General features: G+C 25.8%; 2 protein-coding genes and 1 long non-coding RNA gene across 5 annotated transcripts in view; 2 read left to right on the top strand and 1 right to left on the bottom strand.

Annotated features, from left to right (window-relative positions):
* LOC112694310 overlaps window positions 1-20,797 on the bottom strand; it is a 40,836-nt gene that overhangs the window by 14,629 nt on the left and 5,410 nt on the right. The window lies entirely within an intron of this gene.
* Window positions 780-13,616, top strand: LOC112694309 (putative fatty acyl-CoA reductase CG5065). Its single transcript, XM_025569739.1, has 9 exons — window positions 780-965; window positions 2,094-2,285; window positions 3,607-3,858; window positions 4,463-4,608; window positions 5,248-5,369; window positions 5,638-5,830; window positions 6,371-6,619; window positions 13,058-13,318; window positions 13,388-13,616. Exons 2-9 carry the CDS (start codon window positions 2,097-2,099, stop codon window positions 13,482-13,484), a joined length of 1,509 nt encoding a protein of 502 aa, XP_025425524.1. The 5' UTR covers window positions 780-965; window positions 2,094-2,096; the 3' UTR covers window positions 13,485-13,616.
* On the top strand, window positions 15,221-19,814 carry LOC112694311. Its single transcript, XR_003149561.1, has 3 exons — window positions 15,221-15,453; window positions 16,022-16,276; window positions 19,505-19,814. It is a non-coding gene; the product is annotated as an uncharacterized LOC112694311 (long non-coding RNA).

Raw genomic sequence — 20,797 nt, 5'->3', positions numbered from 1 at the left:
TGCAAAAATAAATTTATTAAGAAATACCAATTATTACAGAACATATGCATACATACAAATTTATAATTTAAATCATGTGGCCTTCTTTTATTTTTTGGTTTTTAAATTAGCATTAGTAACATATTATATTAATTTATGCTATTGTTCATCAGTTAAAAATACATAATTTTTTGTTATTATTGAAATTATGTTACATAATGCACACTTGACTATCCACGCATAATATTTTATTGAAGACTAAAATGTAAAAATTACAAATAAAGAACATACAAGTATAGGTTTTAACACATTATCTATACATTTTTTGGCATTTCATATAATGCCTAGGTCGTTTAAATAATTATTATAATTATTAATTATACAGATTTCCGAATATGTTTTTTATTACATAAAATTCTTAGTCATTATATAAAATGCCATGGTTGTACACGTTGCCGCTAACATATATATATAAATATATATATACTTGTATATAATCAATATAACTAAACAATTGGATATTCGAAAAAAATTTAAAAATCGAACTATGATATAGAATCATTAGACACGAATTACAATTATTATGCATTTAAACAATGACTGGTTTTCAAGCTCTTACGCTAACTATACTACCGAAAGAAGAGTATTGGACTATACATATAAAATGAAAATTATTTCAAATGATTATATCGTGGTAATAAATATAAATATAATGAGTTGATATTGAATTTTAAATAAGGAATTAAATTATCATATACAATAGGGAGCATCAAATATTTGCATTCATTATTATACGAATACATTTACCCATCACATTTCAGGATTGTTATTAACAACTTAATTTATATCTAAAATCGTGTAAGCTAGATTAATTAGATTATCTGGAAGCCTAACGTGGTAAAAGTCAAGTTCTAATATAAATTATTTTATTGGTCATCGTGTATTATTCATTATAATTATATTCACCAATTTTCATTTGATAAAAGGTAAGTTTTTAATTTACACTATATTTTTTATATTATAATCAATAAATACTCGTATATATATGGACACTTTATTATACAAAAATGGCTTAAATATTATGCTAAACCATAATAGTCGGCAATATTAGAGAACAAAGCTGATCTTGTAAATTGATACTACGATTTTAAAAGATGAGTCAATACTATCCAAGTCTTATATTAATTAGCAAATTAATATTTATTTCTACTAAATAAACTTAATATCACAAAGATTTCGGTTTTTTCAATTGCAGTAAAGTATTTTATCATTTTTAAAAATTAATATTTTCTTTATAATTTTTACACAGTAATTGAACTTATTTGAAGTACTAGTATGTACTAACTGCTCATCTGTTTAGTGAACAACTAAAAAATATATCAATGTATTAATACTTTGTTTATTTATTGGGCACATCTGAGTATACAAATTATATTTTACATAGCTATTCAAAGTAGAAAATAAAGAATTTTCTACATATTTTATGATTTACCTAAAAAATATTTTTTTGTAAGCATATAACTTTTTTAATTAAAATACCAGCCCCGAGTAGGTCTCTAAAAACTATCTTACTCATTCGTTTACACAATTATATTATAATGTTAATTTAATGATTGTGTCCATTGAAAAACCTTGAATAATTCTTTAGAAGATTTTATAATATTCTAGATTTAGATTCCGAACAAAACGAAGAATTTAAATGGGATTTACAATAACATGTTTTTTTGGATTTTTTTTTTACTTAGTAGACATTATATCTTATGGATTACAGCGATAAACCGGTGAAATACATCTAGGACCGTAAGAGTAATACTTGATTTAAAAAACTTTTTCTAGGTAACAAAGTAACAATAATAAATTAAATAGCTAATTGGTCCCGAACCTAATAAAATGTTGTCACAAAAAAAAAATAAATAAATCGTTAATTTTTGGTACAATAAATCTGAAAAAGTATTTGTCTTTAAATCATTGAATCTTTATCTCTATTAATCTTATGAATTTTAATTCATCTTCAAAATATTGATATTCGCACCAATTATAGGATTAATATAATATTCATATTTTTAACACAATAAATTTCATTTCATTTAATTAAAAATCGTATATGATTTCAGTCGATGATGGGGATCAAAACATTCTATAGAGGACAAAACATTTTCATAACAGGTGGTACCGGATTTATGGGAAAAGTATTAATTGAAAAATTATTACGGTCTTGTCCGGACATAAAAAATATCTACGTTCTAATAAGACATCGTAAAGGCTATGACATTACCACAAGAGTCAATGATATGTTAAACTTACCAGTATGAGAATTTAATTTAAATGAATTATGTGTAAAAAAAAAAAAAAAATCTGTTATAATTTTTATGACTACATATTAGTTGCACATGATATGAATAATATCATAAAGTCATACATCTATATATAATTTATTCTAATCAAAGCAAAACTATGAACAAAATTGTTTCTGACATGTATAGTTATATTGATTCGTCCGTTGGAATATTCGTGAACTCGTACATGCGAGTTTAATGACAATTTTTTTTTGTTTTTAAGTTTATTACATTTTATTTTCGATCGTTGCTCTCGCTTATTCAAAGTAGTGTCTAATACTAATTGGTTTATTAATTTGAATTCAAAATTGTATGTTTACGAATAATGTCTAAACCATATTTTTGTGTTCCATATTAATTATTCATTATTTTTGGAAACCTCCCCTATTTTCGCGGGTCCTTATATCTCATTCGATAAACTTTATGATTTTATGAATCTAAAATAGGTAAAATAAATATTCTCCTTGTGTAATTTCCACACATTTTTTATTACCTGTTAATGTATAAATGAAATATTGTAGGAAAATATTTTTTGTTCAAACATTAAGTATAGCAAATTTTATTTTTAAATAAAAACTAGAAAAAATTTAATTTTAATAAAGAACAGTTTATTTCAATAATATATAGGTACATAAAATGGTATATTAGTGTTAAAAAAAAATAACTTTTTTATGTTCGCAAAATACAAGATAACTGTGTATTAAGTACCTATACAATAATATTCAACAATAAAACATTATTTAAATTTAGTTAAACTGTTATACTATACAAGGCGTATGTAGAGAAAATTATAAGACAAGCTTTCTATAACCGATACATGGACATGAAAGACTAGATTTTAACAGAGAAGAATGGTTAATCAGATTTGCAATAAGGCAAGGCCTTTAGTAGAAAATAAGAGTTATGTACTATACAGCTATCTATAATTTATATAATTAATTTAATGATTAATTAAAAATTATAATAATAATTTACATTAGGTACCTTATTAAGAAATCAGTATCGTACAAAAGTAAAATATATTTCGGTTTGTGAATATCTGTGCAGTTTAAATATGTGCTAGAATAAATTATTGTCTTTTACTGCTGATTACTGACAATTAATACAATCAAATGCAGTAAACAAATTGATTAATTTATTTTGAATAATATATTGTCAATTAACGAGTACTATATTTTAATATTTTACTGTTCCCATCGTTAAATGACATTTTCTATAATCGTAATATATCGTAATAATCAGAACACCTTAAAACATTGACTTAAAATATATTTGATTCTTATTGCATTAGCTGTTTGAAAAGATAAAAACGGAGAATCCTGGTGTTGCTGAAAACAAAATCATACCTGTAAAAGGTGACTTGAGTAAAATTCGGCTAGGATTAAGCGATGACGATTACAACATGTTGACTGAAAATGTATCAATCGTATTTCACGTAGCTGCAACAGTTCGTTTTGATGATCCCATCCACGATGCAATTATAAAAAATGTGAGAGGAACCCGTGAAGTTGTACAGTTGGCAAAACAAATGAAAAATATTTTGGCAAGTAAACATAAATATTATCAGATACATTTTATTAATATAATATGTCAATATATATAAATATAATACATTAATAATTATTATATAATCAATTTAGGGTTCTTGTCGAATGTGTCGAATGTTTTATAGTGTATATGTTTTTTTTATTTAATGCTAACCATTTATTTGTTTTGAAGAAAGTCCTAGTTGATAAAATTCAATTATTACATAAATATTATTATTACTATATATTTCATTACAAATAGCACACAAATTTTTAAATTTTCTAATAACTTATAAAATACGTTATTTTTTCATTGATTTAAATGATCTGAAAATTCATGTTCGAGGACAATAACTTTAATTTTTTATTGTTTTAAAAATACACTCTAATAGTATTTCTTCAGTAAATAATATTAATATCATTATAATATGTATATAATACTCTCAGAAGTATGGCTAACAGGCTTGTAGGGAGTATATATGAATTATTTGTTAATTCTAATGCAATTAAAAATGTAATGTTGTTAAGTTGAATAAATAACTACTATATTAATCAATAATACAATTTAATCGAGAAACTGCATTTCATGACGTTGTATTTTATAAAATAATAATATTACAGGTGTTTTTACATGTATCAACAACTTACTGTAATTGTAACAGAGTTTTTGTGGAAGAGAAAGTTTATGAATCTCCAATCAGTTGGCAAGATGCAATTTTAATCTCAGAAAATTTAGATCCAAAACTATCTCAAACGTGTTCAAAAAAATACAGTCATGAATACATAAATAGTTTAGTTAAAATAAAATAAATTTTGTTAGTTATAAAAGTTTATTTCGGCATAAATACCTTTTTATATATGATATAATTTTAGTAAAAAAAAGTTTTTCCTTTGACATTTTTGACTATGTATTGGTTCATTTATATATTTGGCTCATTCTCAGAATATTTTCATATCTTTATTCATCATAAATACCAAACTTCTTGTAACTAAATAATATAGGTAATAATAATTATATTTAAGATCAGTATTATACATATATATCAATTTTTAATCGTAATTTCATGTTTCGTTTCTTTTGTACACATATACAGTGGATCCCAGATCGCGATAATATGTCAAAATCTTTTTATAAACAGAAAAAAAGTAAATCCCCTTGGAATGTTAAAGACCATATAGTATATATATTTTATGTGCACTATACAATACTATACTTGTGAGATATTCATTTTTCAATAAAGAACCTGAAATTACCCATTAATAATTCCTATTTCGTTTCTACATAGTGATTATTGTATATTGTAGTAATGTAATTTTATTATTAAAATATAAAAAAATAAAGTAATATATGTATATACAATAAAAAAAATTAAGTGCGTAGATTAAATTTTCAATGTTTTTTATAGGTTTTTAGGATCATTTCCAAATACATACACTTTTACAAAGCTATTGGCCGAGAATATAATTGATGAAGAAGTTAAAAAAAAAGATAATAAAATGAAAATGGTTATATTCAGACCATCAATAGGTAAATATTTTGTAACCTGTTTAGTTCAAATTTATATCTTGTGATTTAGCGAGAAAGTTTCGTCTAAAATAACATAGTGTTATAATATTGCTAAAATGTTGAGATAATTATAAAATATAGATTTATTTAATTAGTGGAAATTAAATTAAAATTCCTACACGATCTCATGTTTTATCGTATTAAATTTACTACTTTATAACTAGTGTATTATTTTATTTAATAACATCTAGTTAATGCACTTCATTATTGTGTTGTGTTTGTCTTACAGTCATATCGACGATCAAAGAACCTATTGTCGGATGGATAGATAATGTAAACGGGCCAGTCGGTCTTATGACAGCATGTGGTAAAGGAATATCTCTTGTCACGTATGCTGATAAAAATATAACCCCGGACTTTATGGCTGTTGATGTGTCAATTAAAGCAATTATTGTAGCCGCTTATCACAGCGGGACGCACAAGTATTTGTTCATTTTATACAAGTTTGAATTTAAATAACATAAGTTCCATAAATAATATAAAGTCAGAACATATAGCTACAGCTATATCACATACAAATATACATACACATGTATATAATAATATGTAATCTAATAAAACTTGTCCGTTGAAAAATTAATAAGGCTTATTGTACTAAGGCTTAAAAAAAGAAAATATTTATTACTTCCTTCAACGTTAAATATGAAGCACATTTTAAACATCAGTTAAGATTTACCATATAACTGTGTTGGAATCATTTTTTTTTTTTTATATCAATGATATATTTAAGATAAGATAATAAAATAATGGAAATCATAAATTATGTCTTATATAAATAAATTTATAAAAAAAGGAATTAATAATAATAACAGATGCTCCTGTTAAAAAAAAATATACAATATTAAACTTTATATTTTACCTAATTCGTATTATATCCACTTAAATGACGTATGCTAATATGGTTATATTATTATATATGTACACTATTTAAATAGTTATTACATAGATACATTTTAATATAGCTCATCGATGGACAGTAAGCTTTCTGTGTACAACGGCTCGTCATTAAAGAAATCTGTGAGCAACAGTATGTTGATGGAATTTGCAGTGAAATATTTTTTATTGTACCCATTTGATGAAGTTTTATGGCGACCAAGGATACGAGTTACGAATTCGAAATTCATTTATACTTCTCTTACTATTATTCAACAAGTTTTGCCCGCTTTGTTAATCAGTTTTGTGATGAAAGTAATTGGAAAATCACTAAGTGTGTAAGTCTAAAATATTTAAATAAAAACAATATTATATAGAATAAGTTTTCGAAGATCTATTGTTTTTAATTCCTTATTATCAATTAGAATCTAAACCTTTTTGATTGGATACTTCTGGTAGTAATAGTGTATTTTGATCCTGTTAGAATTTTGACTACGTTTAGTTTACGTGTACATTCAGTATAACTAGATTTTTGAGAACAATACATTATCATTGTCATATACACTGAGTGATTCATTTAAAGTTAAGGTTTGATTATTCATTCTCATATTGTTATGATACTCAATGTTAGCCATTATGACCATTTCAATTTATTTATTTACTTTCAACCAAAAAATTAATTACAATTACATGATAACAATGAGTAAATTATTTCATTAAGAATAAATGTTTTCTTAATGAAACCCTAACCTAACCCAACTGAACTAAGCTTGTATTTGGTATACAGAGTTATTATAAATAATAATTCTTACTGCAGTAAGATCATTAAATAGGATACTTATATAATTAAAGATGCGACTTAATTAATTAATATTATACAGTTGACACAAATTTCATGGAAAATATTTGAATAACACATATAACATATACACATTTAGATAAGATCTTATAATTAGATTTATTGATTTTTTAAAATTTCATTAATACATTCTCATCTAGATCATTAACTATTTTGTTTATAGTCTTTTTTATTTGATTTTTATTAACTATATCATTGGTATTATTAGATTGGTTTTCACATAAGCTTTTAATTAGACTCTTCACATTGTTATTTCAATTGTTGAATAAAAAATAATTTTCCCCATGTGATTGGGGAAATGCTTTGAATTTGTTAAAAACGTATTTGAAGGTTTAATATATTTACCTGTACTTCTGTCGATAGCATTTATTGTGTGGTTTTGTATGGATTTAATTAAAATTTGTCTAATGTATAATTTATAGATAGATGATATATTTGTATGGTTGAATAATTCCCCTAAAGTACGTTATTTTTAATATCATTTTTTTGGATTATATGTAATATATTTATGTCTATTCTATTAAAGCCTCCCCGACATGTTATATTGTATATTAGTATTGAATTACATAATGCTATGTATAATACTCTTATAGTTGATTTATTAAGAAATCGAATTTTGTTGAATAAAGCAGTTAAGCTCCTTATTTTATTTTTAATACTTTGTAAATTTTCTAACTATTTTAAATTAAAATCTATTGTTATTCCTAAATGTTTGAATGATAGAACCATTCTAATTGGTGTACAACTTCAATATGTCGTTCAAGTTCCAAAATTATGTATTATAAAGCTGTAACCAAATGGAAGCTCCGAACGAGTTGTAACTATTGGCATGCATACCGATTTATTTATGTAAAGTGATAATAGATTTATTTTTCATCCAGCCATACATGTACCATAAATTTATTTCGACCGTTTGTTTTAATTTTTCCCAATTATCTTTGAAATCAACTAATGCTATATCATCAGCAAACATGAATAATTTTCTTTTTTATAATTTTGAAAATACTGCGTACTCGATAATTATTTATTGCCAATTGGTATAAACTATAAATAGACACATGAACATTTTACAAGAATATTAGATTTTTGAATAAACTTAAGAGAACGCCACACCTGCATGTTTTGTGTCCATTTGATATACGTACAACATAGTAAGTTTGCATTCAGTAGTTCAAATGTAGTGAAGTTAACTTTAATATAAGAAGAAACTGAACTATAATCAAAATTTAAGGAAAGAACATGATCTGTATTTTAGTGATTGGTTTTTTTCCAATATTTTAATTTTTTAGCGAGTTATGGTTTTTTTAATTGTTATATTTTACATACATATAACACGCTTAAAAATTAAAATATCGGAAAAAACAACCAACAAAACACAGATAATATTCTTTCCTTAAAGATTGATCGTAAGGCAGTTTACCTTAATATTAAAGCTAACATCACTACATTTGAATCACTGAACGCAAATTCGCTATGTTGTATGTATGACAGACGGAGACAACACATGGGGGTGTGATGTCCTCTTAACCATCGTTTCAGCAATTCTAGCAATGAAATCATTTTTAGTTGTAATATTTTCTTATCTTTCAGTCCTGATTATTTTAATTTCAAAAGTCCCTATTTAATGTCTTTCCTTAATAATTATAGTTATTTTAAAATCGATAATTTAATACTTAAAACTGAATTCCTATCTGCAAAAAATTTAAAATAATGAACTTCATTAACTTAAATTATTCTAATAAAGAACGGGACAGTGGAATTCATAATTTTTTTTTATTTCTAAAATTGTAATTGAACTTCCTAAAGCTTTTACTGAAATTCTTAAAATTATAAATATTCTTTTAACTTTGCCTGTTACAACTGCTTCCAATGAATGTTTTTTTCCCCCTTTAATTAATTAAAACTTATCTACGCTTGACAATGGGAAATGATCGGCTGAGTGATTTGTTGGTTATAGCTGTTGAAAGTGATATTGCTGCAAAAATCAGTTTAGATGATGCAGTAGATGTATTTTCAAAAATGAAAAATAGAAGATATCCGTTTACAGCTTAGATTAATTTAAGATTAAGTTAGATTAAGTTAACCTTGTTTAGGTAATGTCTATAAAATACAAAATTATATTTTTCAAAAATTTAAGGTGTATAATAATTATAATATATTAAATATGTGTCTTTAGTATAAGTTAAAACGTGTAACCAAAACTCCATATTTCCTCTGGTAGTATGGGCCGGTCAAAAATGTTGCCCGCCTATCAAAAACTGAAATTTCGCCACTGTGAGTAACTCCGTAATCTTTAACATAGCAATTAATATACTATTAACATAATAATTACTGTGATTAGATCCAACGGTAGTTAGTAGTTTTCTGTTACTGAGTAACTAATGAACCATTTGATTGTATTTTCATCAAAGCCTAATTCTTTTAACTTGTTGAGTAATACTTGTCTACTAATTGAGTCGAATGCTTTTTTCCAAATCCAAGAACGTAAGTAGTATTTTTTTTTATCATCCCTTTTGTTATGTATAAAGTTATTTATATCAATTGAAGCATCTCCTGTTCCTAATTTTTTTCTAAATCCATATTGTACATGATATATTATTTTATTTTTCTCCAAGTATTCTAATAGTTGATTTTTAATTATTTTTTCAAGAATTTTACCTTTTTTTCTTTTTTACATTGAACCGATGCATGGAGTGGGACTAACCTTCCGGTCATTTTACCTCCATACACCATCGTTGATTGGATAAAATATTTTATATTTACATAATGAAAACCAATTTACATAGAAAAACAATTTTACAAATACGGGGGCCTCTAACCACCCTGATTTTTGCTATTCAGTATACATCGATTTAACTTAACTAGTGTTGTCTTCGGCGCTATTAGTCTACAGCGGCTTGTCTCCTTTCTTCATTTTCCTTGCTGGTCATGATAGTGAGAACCATGGTATCGATGGTCATACAATTCCTCGTCGATGATAGGTTAGGTTAGGTTATCGATATAGCATGCATGTTATCATATTTTCGGGGCTTAATTTCGTTCTCAGGACTACCTCTGTTTCACTTCTTACTTGGTACCATGCTTCGCAGATAAAAATTGTATGCATCGCGTCGTCAATTGGGTGGCCGCAATACTAACACTCAGGGCTATTTAGTTTTTCAAATCTATGGAGGTATTCTGAGAAGCATCCATGGCTGATCAGAGCCTTCGTTAGATGGAAATTGACAGTCCCGTGCTTCCTTTTGACCCATGCTTCTAATTCTCTGATGAGGGAATAAGTCTATCTGCCTTTGGAACTGTTGTTCTATCTGTTTTGCCAAGTGAGCAGAGTTTCGTCGGTGTGCTGAATTCTTGGGTTTTCTCTATGGTCAAGAATGTTTCTTGCGACACCCATCTTGCGACGCCTATGTGTATAAGTATACTAGAATATATTTCGCAGTTTCAAAGTTGTAATCAAAGTAAAATGAGAACGAATAGTTCCTCAGTGAACAAGTATAGGCATCTTATACTACATTTTTGTTGAAAATAAAGTATTAATCTGTTAAACAGGTACTGTTTATTATGTATGTATTATTCATAGTATTTTGAAACAAGTGCTCATTTTTTAACAAACTTCCATAACAATGACGTATATCTTATTTATTCTTATAATTATCCTATACCAGAAGAAATAATGAATCGATATTTATCTTATTTATCTAAATTTATATTTCGAACACTTTTTCGTATGACACAACATACCTATAAAATATATAAATTAATTATTATTGTACATTATTATTTATTTATTTTATTTACGTGTGTGCTACGACACGTGTAAATGTTCACGTGCTACATGCCATAGCGTCGGATTTCTATTTGCTGTAGCGTACATTCGTCATATTAATTGGCAAGGCTTCGGTCCACGGCATCACACGTTCTCAGCTTCTCCTCGATCGAGCACAATAATCGCTCTCGGACCGTCGTGCCTCAGCCATCGTGGTATAGTTTTCGTACGCAATTTGTTTTGAATTAATTATTTACTTTATAAATATAAATATATCTTACTTGATATCATTTTTATCATCAGTTTTTTAAGAATTAAATATTTCTTCTCAGCCACAGTTAATACATCATATTTTTATAAAATATAATAATCACGTCTTTTCTTTGCACCTCTGTGAAAAAAAATAGCGTGTATTTTTTAATTTAAATGAATTACCGGTACTCACGATTAATGGGTAGTCAAATTAATTTTGTAGGTACATGTTTAATTTAGCATCAGTAATTTCGGTCATAATTGTCTCAATCTTCATATATTTGTTTATGGCTTTTTTCCCGGTTTCTCCAAATAATACTTGTCCATTCGAATGTAAAATTCACTTTTTTGATTAAAATCTTCCATATTATTAAGATTATACAAAATTATTTTAAAGTATGTATCTCAAATGCACGTGCGAGCACAATGCAATCCGTTCACCGACTATATACTTTTGAACATTAACAAAAATCTAATATGATAAATCAAAATCAATAAAATATAATCTGCTTATTTCAGATGACCAGGTAATTTTATTTAATAGATATTATTGTATAATACAATTTGTGGTAAAGGAATTTCGTGCTTAGATCAATAGTTATAAGTTATAACTTATAACACATTTCATATCTATTGATAAAAATTATTATAAGACCATGATAAATATAAAATATATTTTCGGTACACAAAGTGAACGACCAGATTGTGAAAAAAATGACACGATGTTAAATTGGAACGACTGTTTCATAAAAAAGTGACCATATCATGAAATATTTTCGTATTTCACGAAGTGTTAAAAAACCGTTTCCATTTCATGAAATGGTCAATTTCACTAAGTGGCTACGACAGGACTTAAAGTTTGAAAAAAACTGTTATAAATTAAAAAAATTGACAACACCATAAAAATTATAAAATTAATATTTTTAAAATATATTGGTCATTAAATACGTACGTATGTGGTTGTATGTACAGTCAGTAGTTATTTTTTAAGCATTCCTAGAACATTGTTTTAAATTATTTTTTCTAATTGAATGAACACATTGCAGATTTTGAAAGTAACATTGTTCTTATAAAACCGTCCTTGTTTTTTTCTCTACATACCTTTATAGAAGACTTCGTAACCAGCTTTACGATTATTTCTAGGCTTTGACTGTAACATGGAAAATTAATAAACTTGAACTCTGGTATAACTTTTATATTAAGAATTTCCTTAAGACTTCATAAATTTTAAAAATATTCATTTAATATTTTTATTGAAATTGTTAAAATGTTCAGTTCTTACTGTTTTTATTTTCAACCTTTAAACCCGATATGTGAACTGAAGAAATAAACTTTTTTCGGCATTATTGCGATTCTAAAATAAAAATAAATGGTGTTATAAAGGACGATCATGGTTATGTTCATTTTTTTATAATGTTGAGGTGCAAAATTTGCATTTCATCAGAGTACCACTGCCATTTTTTTTAAGTCAAGCACTGTCCATACATGAAAAAAAATTTACACATTTATTATTGGAAAGGAAAAATGTCAAAGAATCACCTTTCATTGTTGTCCTTTCACTCAAAAACTTCTTTAACAGCCAACATCAATACCCTCACTTCCAATTATTATAAACATTATTTTTTATCGATTATGTAATAAAAATAGTAATGATAAAAAAAAAATTAAAATAAAATTAATAAAAAGAAAAAGATTTTTTGGTCAAGTGAACAATTTCAAATTATGTAAGTAATACGCAAGTATAAAAATATTGAAAACCACTGAAATAGAGCATTATGAAATCTAATAAATATACTTTCTAAAGAAAAACATTGCTTTTGAATTTCTTATTTATAATGTTTTATAAAAAGAGTTTTGAACTAACCAAATTTTTTAAAACAATTGTTTTTGATGTTTCAGGGACTTAGTCACCTTGCAACAAAAAATATATTTAGCAACAATAGCGCTGTCGACTTTCACTTTACAGACATGGGTGTTCACGAATGAAAATTTCTTAGGTCTACTTAAACACATACCAGATTCCGAAAAAGAAGATTTTGATTTCAATTTTGAAAACATCAATGCAGAAGAAACGTTCAAAAATGTGGTTATTGGATGCCAAAAATATTTATTAAACACAAATTCTAAAAAAACGATGAATGCAAAAAAAAAGATGCAAAAGTTAGCAAGATAATGAAACACATATTATAATTAAATAATAAACTTACACTATTTGTATATATTTTTCAGATTAATTTGGATGGATCGAATTTTAAGGACTTTATTTTTTGCTTTACTAGCTTGGTGCTTTTTGAAGTTAATTCTCGTTCTTTTTTTTAATATTTAAAATCTACTATATTTTCCTCAATTTGTTTAATTAAGCAAATATAGTAGGATTAATACATAAGCTTTAAATAAAATTTTTTTTTAATAATTTTAAATTCTGCAAATATTTTTTAACAAATAAATTATCGGTGAAACGACATTATATTATATTCTAATATATTATAAATATATAAAAAAAAATAAATATCTGTTTTTTAACAAAATCTTTAACATGTATAGATGTAAATGCAAAAATTACTGTTGTGAATGGGTATTGTATAAAAAAAAATATATAGAAATATAAATTAGTTTTTTTGAAAAAAAAAAATTGTATATTTTTAAGCATATTTAGAATTATTTAATATAACCAGTAATTTGATAAAATAATAGTAATCAAGTTATAGACAACTTTTCTAAAATACTTTTCACGTTTGGTTTTGTTAATTTATCGTATATAAATTTAGTCCTTTAGAACAAAAATAAATTATACATACCTGTAGAACATTAAATATAACAAATATTACCCAAATAGTCAAATAAATTAGCAAGATGGGAAATATTAAATATTTTACTCTATTTAAGTTTAATTTATTTGGCATTTGGTCATATCTAGATCAAATTAAGGTATTTGATTTTTCCTAGTTTAATATAGATTACGCTTCCACTTAAATTTGCCAAATCTTCTATCTATAAAAAAATAATTCACGATCTCCATTGGACATCAGTCGGGCTTTCGATTCTTTTGTTGTTAGATTTATTCTAGCTAATTATCGCCTTAAAGATCTAGACTCTACTGTCTATTTGTTACGTGGGCACTTTCAAGTTTGATCTGAAAACGCAATTTGGTACAGGAAGTTTTCAATTATTAAACTACCTGTATCAAAAGTTATAGTGAAAGCTACAACCATCATATTGCTAATTTAGTATAGCTATATTTGGTGGACAAACACCGTTGAAATATTTTTAAAATAAGCATTTTTAACACTCACGAGCTTATTAGGTTTTTGTTGAAGCAGCTATTTAAAATAATAAAAATATTTCTTGGAAAATAATTATTTTGTTATTCGATTATCAAATTTATGATATAATTTGAACTATTTCAGGCAATATTTTTCTTGGAATTTATTACCACGAAATTATGTTGATATAAATATAAATACTATATTTCAAAGAATTTGATTCAAAATGTGGAATTTGATATGACAAACTTGATACGTCAATGTGACTAAGTACCATGTTAATAAAAAATGCATTACAGCAGACAATAAGAAGCCTATAATTAAACACGAATGTTGGAGACGAAATACATTAATTAAAAAGTTGTTAAGAGGTATACTGCTGAATATTTCAGTGAATAATAATATGTATAATAGTAATATGTACGTTTACGTATTATTTACATTAGTTTACTATGCTTATTATAATCCAAAAAAAAATTGTATAAGAAATCAATATAGAAAACACTGAAAGTTTCGATGGATTTTTCTATTATGATTCATTCGTAGTAGTATAAATATGTAATGATTTTGAGAGCAAAGGACAAACATAGGCATTAAAAATCTCAGCAGATGCCCAAAATAAATATTATTGCAACACATTTTAAACTTTTACGATTGAAAATTGGACAAATATACTGAAAAAATGTTTACAATAAAAGCGTTATTGATTATTAGTGGTTACTAGGTAACCGAACTAGTCTGTGGTGCTAAAGCCTGGTCGCAACTAAGGCCTCGTCAAATTCGCTGATCAAAGAAAATCCATTGAAAGATGTTTTAAATTGTTGTATTATTATTAGTCAATGATTTTCCCAGTTTTATATAAAGTTACATTTAATATAACTTTAACTAACTTTAAAATACTGTAATTATAATTTTTAATTATGGTTAACTGGTGAGCACCCTTGTGTTCACACAATTATGTTAAAGAATCGTGTAGTTTTTTCGTTTTCCGACAAATGTGAAATTATGAAATTCTTGGACGAATATAGTTAGGTAAGATTTATTGTTTGATATATTATTGTGTTATTTATATAATTAACACTATAATCATATAATTATAATTGTTTTATAAGGAGAGCATATTCTATTCCATCAAATAATAGCCGATTATGTAGTTGTCATTTTAAAGATGGTTTAAAAGAGAATGGTCCGTCTACATTTGCTTGGAATGAAAACAAAATAATGTATTATCATATGTTTCCGCCGAAAAACGTAAAAATTAAATTTTATTGTAACATATACTATATCTAATTTAAAAATTCAAGTTTATAGAAAAATTGCTCATCGATCATTTCATTTTACTTTCAAACGTACACTGTATATGTCAGTGTTTTCCAAACTTTCTAAAATATTTCTTTTACCCAGAGCCAGCAGGAAAAAAGGGGGGTAGGGGTAAATACCCACTGACCAGGGCTTTGTAATCATTTTAAGAAAAATACTGTCCTACATTTTACATTTAAATAGTTGGTAACTTTACTCATTATATTTACCTACTCTAATATTTATATTGGCTAATAATAATAATAATATAAATAATAATTCAAATTAACTTATGATTTAGAACCAAAACATTAAGATGTAATGTAGACGAAGAATGTGATAAAACTGCTAAAATTGATCCAATTATTAATGAAGAACCCAATACTGATAGTGCAGATTTAATTTTCGAGAAAAACACAATTCTCTGGAGACACAATTTCTCTGGAGAAAAATTTTGAATGTTATTTTCTGGAAAAGGAAAATGAAGACTCGAAAAAAGAAATTGAGATCTTAAAAAGACATCCATTTGGTCATCATTAAATTTCAAAAAATGATAGTATGTTTCAATATTACACTGGATTAAGTGAAGACATGTTTGATATAATTGTTACACTATGTTCAAATTGGTACTGGTTTAGTTGACGCCCGCTAACCCACGTATTTTCCCGACACTCAGGTTTAGTTAATGTCCGCCACTAATATTTCTTGTATTTTCTATTATACTGCAGATAAAAAAAAGGTACGAAAAACCGCGGTATTATCTTTATATATATATATACGTCAGAAATTCAATTATTAGATATTTTAAAAATAATGTTTGGTAAAATCTTTCAAATAAAATTAATAATATAGACGTAATAACAGTGGTACTGTGCATAATATTATAGAGTACCTACTTTAGTTATGCAGTCGTCGTCATACTGAAATATTCTGAAGTACCTATATCATATATGTAATACCGCAGTACTAAAACTTAACATGCATTTTTGACAAATTTATAGTGAAATGCATGATGATTCATCGGTCATAATTTTTTTATGAAATGCAAATATTATTCATACAACTTGGACTTGTGACAATGGACACGAAATTGTTTTAGATACCGGTGGTGATGTCATTTAAGATCATGTCGAAAAGACAAAGGTGTTAAGATTAATAATTGGTTACAAAGTACAAAGGTAAAGTTACCAACTATTGTTCACTTTATTTATGGTTGGACTCATGAACTTACATCAGTGACTTTTGTAAACGTGAATTTGGACTGAGCAAAGCTACTGTAGTAGATTGGAACAATTATAATAGAGAAGTATGTGTATGGAAAATGTCTTGCGGCGATTCAAAAATAGGAGGTGCTGGTTGCATTGTTGAAATTGACGAAAGTTTGTCAGACGTAAAAATAATGCAGGTCAAATACTGCCGCAGCAATGGATTTTTAGTGGCATATGTCGTGAGAACAAGGAGTGCTTCGTCGTATGTATTTATGTAACTGATCAGTCGAAAAATACGTTATTGCCAATAATTTATGAACGTATACGAGTTGGATCGACTATTTTATCAGTTACCTGGTGAGCCTATAATAATATCCAAAAAATTGGAGATTATAATCACACAACAGTAAACCACAAATATAATTTTGTGGACCCTATAAGTGGAGTTCATACCATAATGTTGAGAGGATGTAGGGAAGTGCTAAATGGAAAACAACAAGCAAAGAGGGACTAAGAGAAACTTGCTTGATTCATATTCGACAGAATTTATGTGGCGCACTAAATTAAACAAATTAAACGGACGTGATCCGTTTGAGGAAATACTGAAAGATGTATCCGAATTTTAGCCACCTGCATAAGTTTATTTATTTTTAATTTTAACGTTTATAATATTATTCATGAATAAAATATTTAATATAATTGTTCGTACTTTTTTATTTTTTGTTATTATTATTATTTTTAAATACCTAGTAATGGGAGAATATGCGAGTTGACGGTCATTAACTAAACCAGTACCTTCAAATGTTACATTTAATTATTTCTTAGGTTGAAATGTCGCTTGCTTTTCATTAAAATATCAAATACTTATAACTCTAATGAAATTAAAATTAAACTTAGGCCATAAATACTTAGCTTTTAGATTTAATACCAGTTCATCAACTGTAACTAATGTTACTATGACGTTTATAATTTTATTACGTGATATATTATTCAAGTATCTCATGGATAATGTTCCATCTCAACTTAAAAATCAACTTTGTTTACCTAATTATTTTTAAAGTTTCCAAAATTGTCGTATGATTATTAACTGCACTGAGGTATCGTGTGATATACCTAAACAATTAGATCAACAAAAGTTGACTTACAGTAATTACAAACATAGATATACTCTTAAAGGATTAAGTGGTATAACACCTAATGGCGTCATAACTTTTGTGAATAAACTTTATCCGGGATCTATTTCAGATAAAAATATTGTAGCTGATTGTGGATTTTTAAATATATTTAAACCAAGTGATCTGATTCTTGCAGATTAAAGGCTTCCTTATTTCTCATCTTCTTTCTAGTGGAGTTAACTTGAATATTCCACCTTTTTTAGCGTCACCTCAATTTACCTCGAGTGAAGTTGTAAAAACCAAAAATATTGCAAGAGCTAGGATTCACATGAAATGTCCAATACAAAGATTATAAGAGTACCATATTTTGTCCCCTATCCTAAATATTTTTATGTAAAAGCTTCAATTGTTTTTCAATTATGTGCAATTTTAGAAATCCTTTAATAAAATAAATAGACTACATACATATTTCTAATGATTAATTTCTGTTATAATGTAATAATTAAAATAGGTATATATAATAAAACAATTTCCACAACATAGTTTAGTGTGAATTTTAACACTAAACAGTAAATAAATAAGTAAAATTTAATTTTTATTGTGATAAATAATCAATAATTTAAACGCTCTACTGAACATATAATAAAATGTATACCAGTTAAATATAATTATTTATTATATGCTATACCTAACTTTCGACCAAGCATGCCAAATATTAAGTATCTATCAACTGGGCCAAAAATATCGAACATAATACTATGTAAATCGCAATTGAAGAAAAAATGAATCCACGCGGCGTTTGACATGCCTGGTTTAGGTCATAAGTTTTAAATATAAAAGTGAATTTATCTACATAAATATTGGTTAAATATATATTTCAATATGCATATAAAACTAACAGATCAATTAAAAAAATAAAAAAACGATTTAAAAGGATTAAAAAACTGAATGAATCAAAAAAAAATAAATGGGCAGTGCTTTTCTTATAAAATTAACCATGATAATGGTTTGTTTGGAACCAGACGCGTTATCGTTATAGATTATGACGTAACGGCTAATCTCTATTAAATGTTATCAAGGGAAAAATATATGAAATATATATAAATAAATATATCAAATACATGAAAAAAAAGCGATAAACTTGTAGTTTTCTTTCCTTAACTCGATAATAATAATTTTATCATTTCAATATTATCGTGAATATTACAGCGCGACCGTGAACGTTTTCGACTAGATGATGTTTGCATTTCAAATTTAAATCTAAATACTTTTAAATCTTTTAAATCTAAATACAATTTAATTAAATGTAAAAATAAAAGAACATTTCTTATAGGTATTAATAATCTATAAATATTGAACAAATAAATAATGATACTATAAGTAATAATTCAAAGCGACATTAAGGTGAAAAAATTTAGTTAATATTATAATATTAATAATTATTTATATTATTATTCCTAGAAAAAAGGAATCTGTCAGATCAGTACGTGTATGAACAGAACGGAAACGTTCAAATGTGAATTATTTAAATTAAAACACATAATAAAATATTTTACGGAACGGATGGTACGGTATCTGTCGATAGTATGAAAAATTTTTAATAATTGTAATTTGAGAGCACAAATTATTTTTCTATGCAAAGTAAAAATGTAGGCTTATGGCCACTATGGCACTTGAAGTCGTTGTATTTTTATTTGACCTGAGTAAAATTTAAGAAGTTCAGCACTACTGTGCCTCAATGAAAGTTTGTTCATATTTATAAAATAATATGTTTCCCCTTATGGTATAAGAAAATTATTATACATAAGATACACATAGGAAATAATATTGAAAATTTTAGGAACATTTTACAATAAAAATAATACTTTTTTAATTCATCCGAAAGAAATAGAACTTTTTGGAAATTTTGGGAAAATGTATATGTCACGTTTTGGATGATCAGTACAAACATCTAATGAAATACTTTACTAACACATATTACAAAGAAAAAATTTACTTTAAAACTAGCATTTTAATTATATTTTAAATAAAATGTACATATGGATAATATTAATAATTATAATTTAATCACGTTCCATATTAAATATTCATAGGTATTTATTATACTCAAATACTCAAATTTCTACATATATTTATTTTGTTTAAATAAAATAATCAATATTTACTATTAGATGATTAACATTAAAGTAATTAAATTAAGAATTCATAATGTAATAATTATTAATTATATGATACATGTTAAACATTTTAAAGATAGTAAATTATGACATTTTTTAAGTTTTTTTATATTAATAAACCTAATAATATTTTCTGAAAAGACTCAAATCTGGAAATTCCTTGAACTAAGTATTTTATTTGGCGTAGTTGAATATTTAATTTTTAATTTTTATTGATTTTTATTTATTAATTTATGTATATTTACCTACAATGCCTTGTAACATGAAGTTACTTATATTTTTTAATATTATACCATATAACTACGATGATTATATTGTTAACAAGGAAGTTACTTAAAAATTAAAGAAATAAATTGTTAAGTTTACGTATTCATTACGATTTGATGATTTAAATGAAGTGAAGACAAATTTTTTAAATTTTGAGTAGGTTTAACGAAGAAAAGTCACTTGGTTTTTTTTTAATGGACTTTTTCTTACCAACCCTTCTTTGTGTTATATTATAATGAAGGATGACATGATTAAAGATGAACATTAAAATGAAGTTCTAGAGGGAAAGATCCCTTATTTTTTGTTATTA

Source organism: Sipha flava, unplaced genomic scaffold (genome assembly GCF_003268045.1).
Source record: "Sipha flava isolate LNK unplaced genomic scaffold, YSA_version1 127_pilon_pilon, whole genome shotgun sequence".
NCBI classification, from domain to species: domain Eukaryota; kingdom Metazoa; phylum Arthropoda; class Insecta; order Hemiptera; family Aphididae; genus Sipha; species Sipha flava.
This window is presented reverse-complemented; position numbering and strand designations above follow the sequence as displayed.

What these genes read in the sequence shown, in the direction of transcription:
- LOC112694309 (XM_025569739.1), top strand. Translation starts at nt 2,097, where the DNA reads ATGATGGGGATCAAAACATTCTATAGAGGACAAAACATTTTCATAACA. An exon ending in TCTCAAACGTGTTCAAAAAA is followed by an intron (nt 4,609 to 5,247) that starts ATACAGTCATGA and finishes TGTTTTTTATAG; the next exon opens with GTTTTTAGGATCATTTCCAA. An exon ending in ATTGGAAAATCACTAAGTGT is followed by an intron (nt 6,620 to 13,057) that starts GTAAGTCTAAAA and finishes TTGATGTTTCAG; the next exon opens with GGACTTAGTCACCTTGCAAC.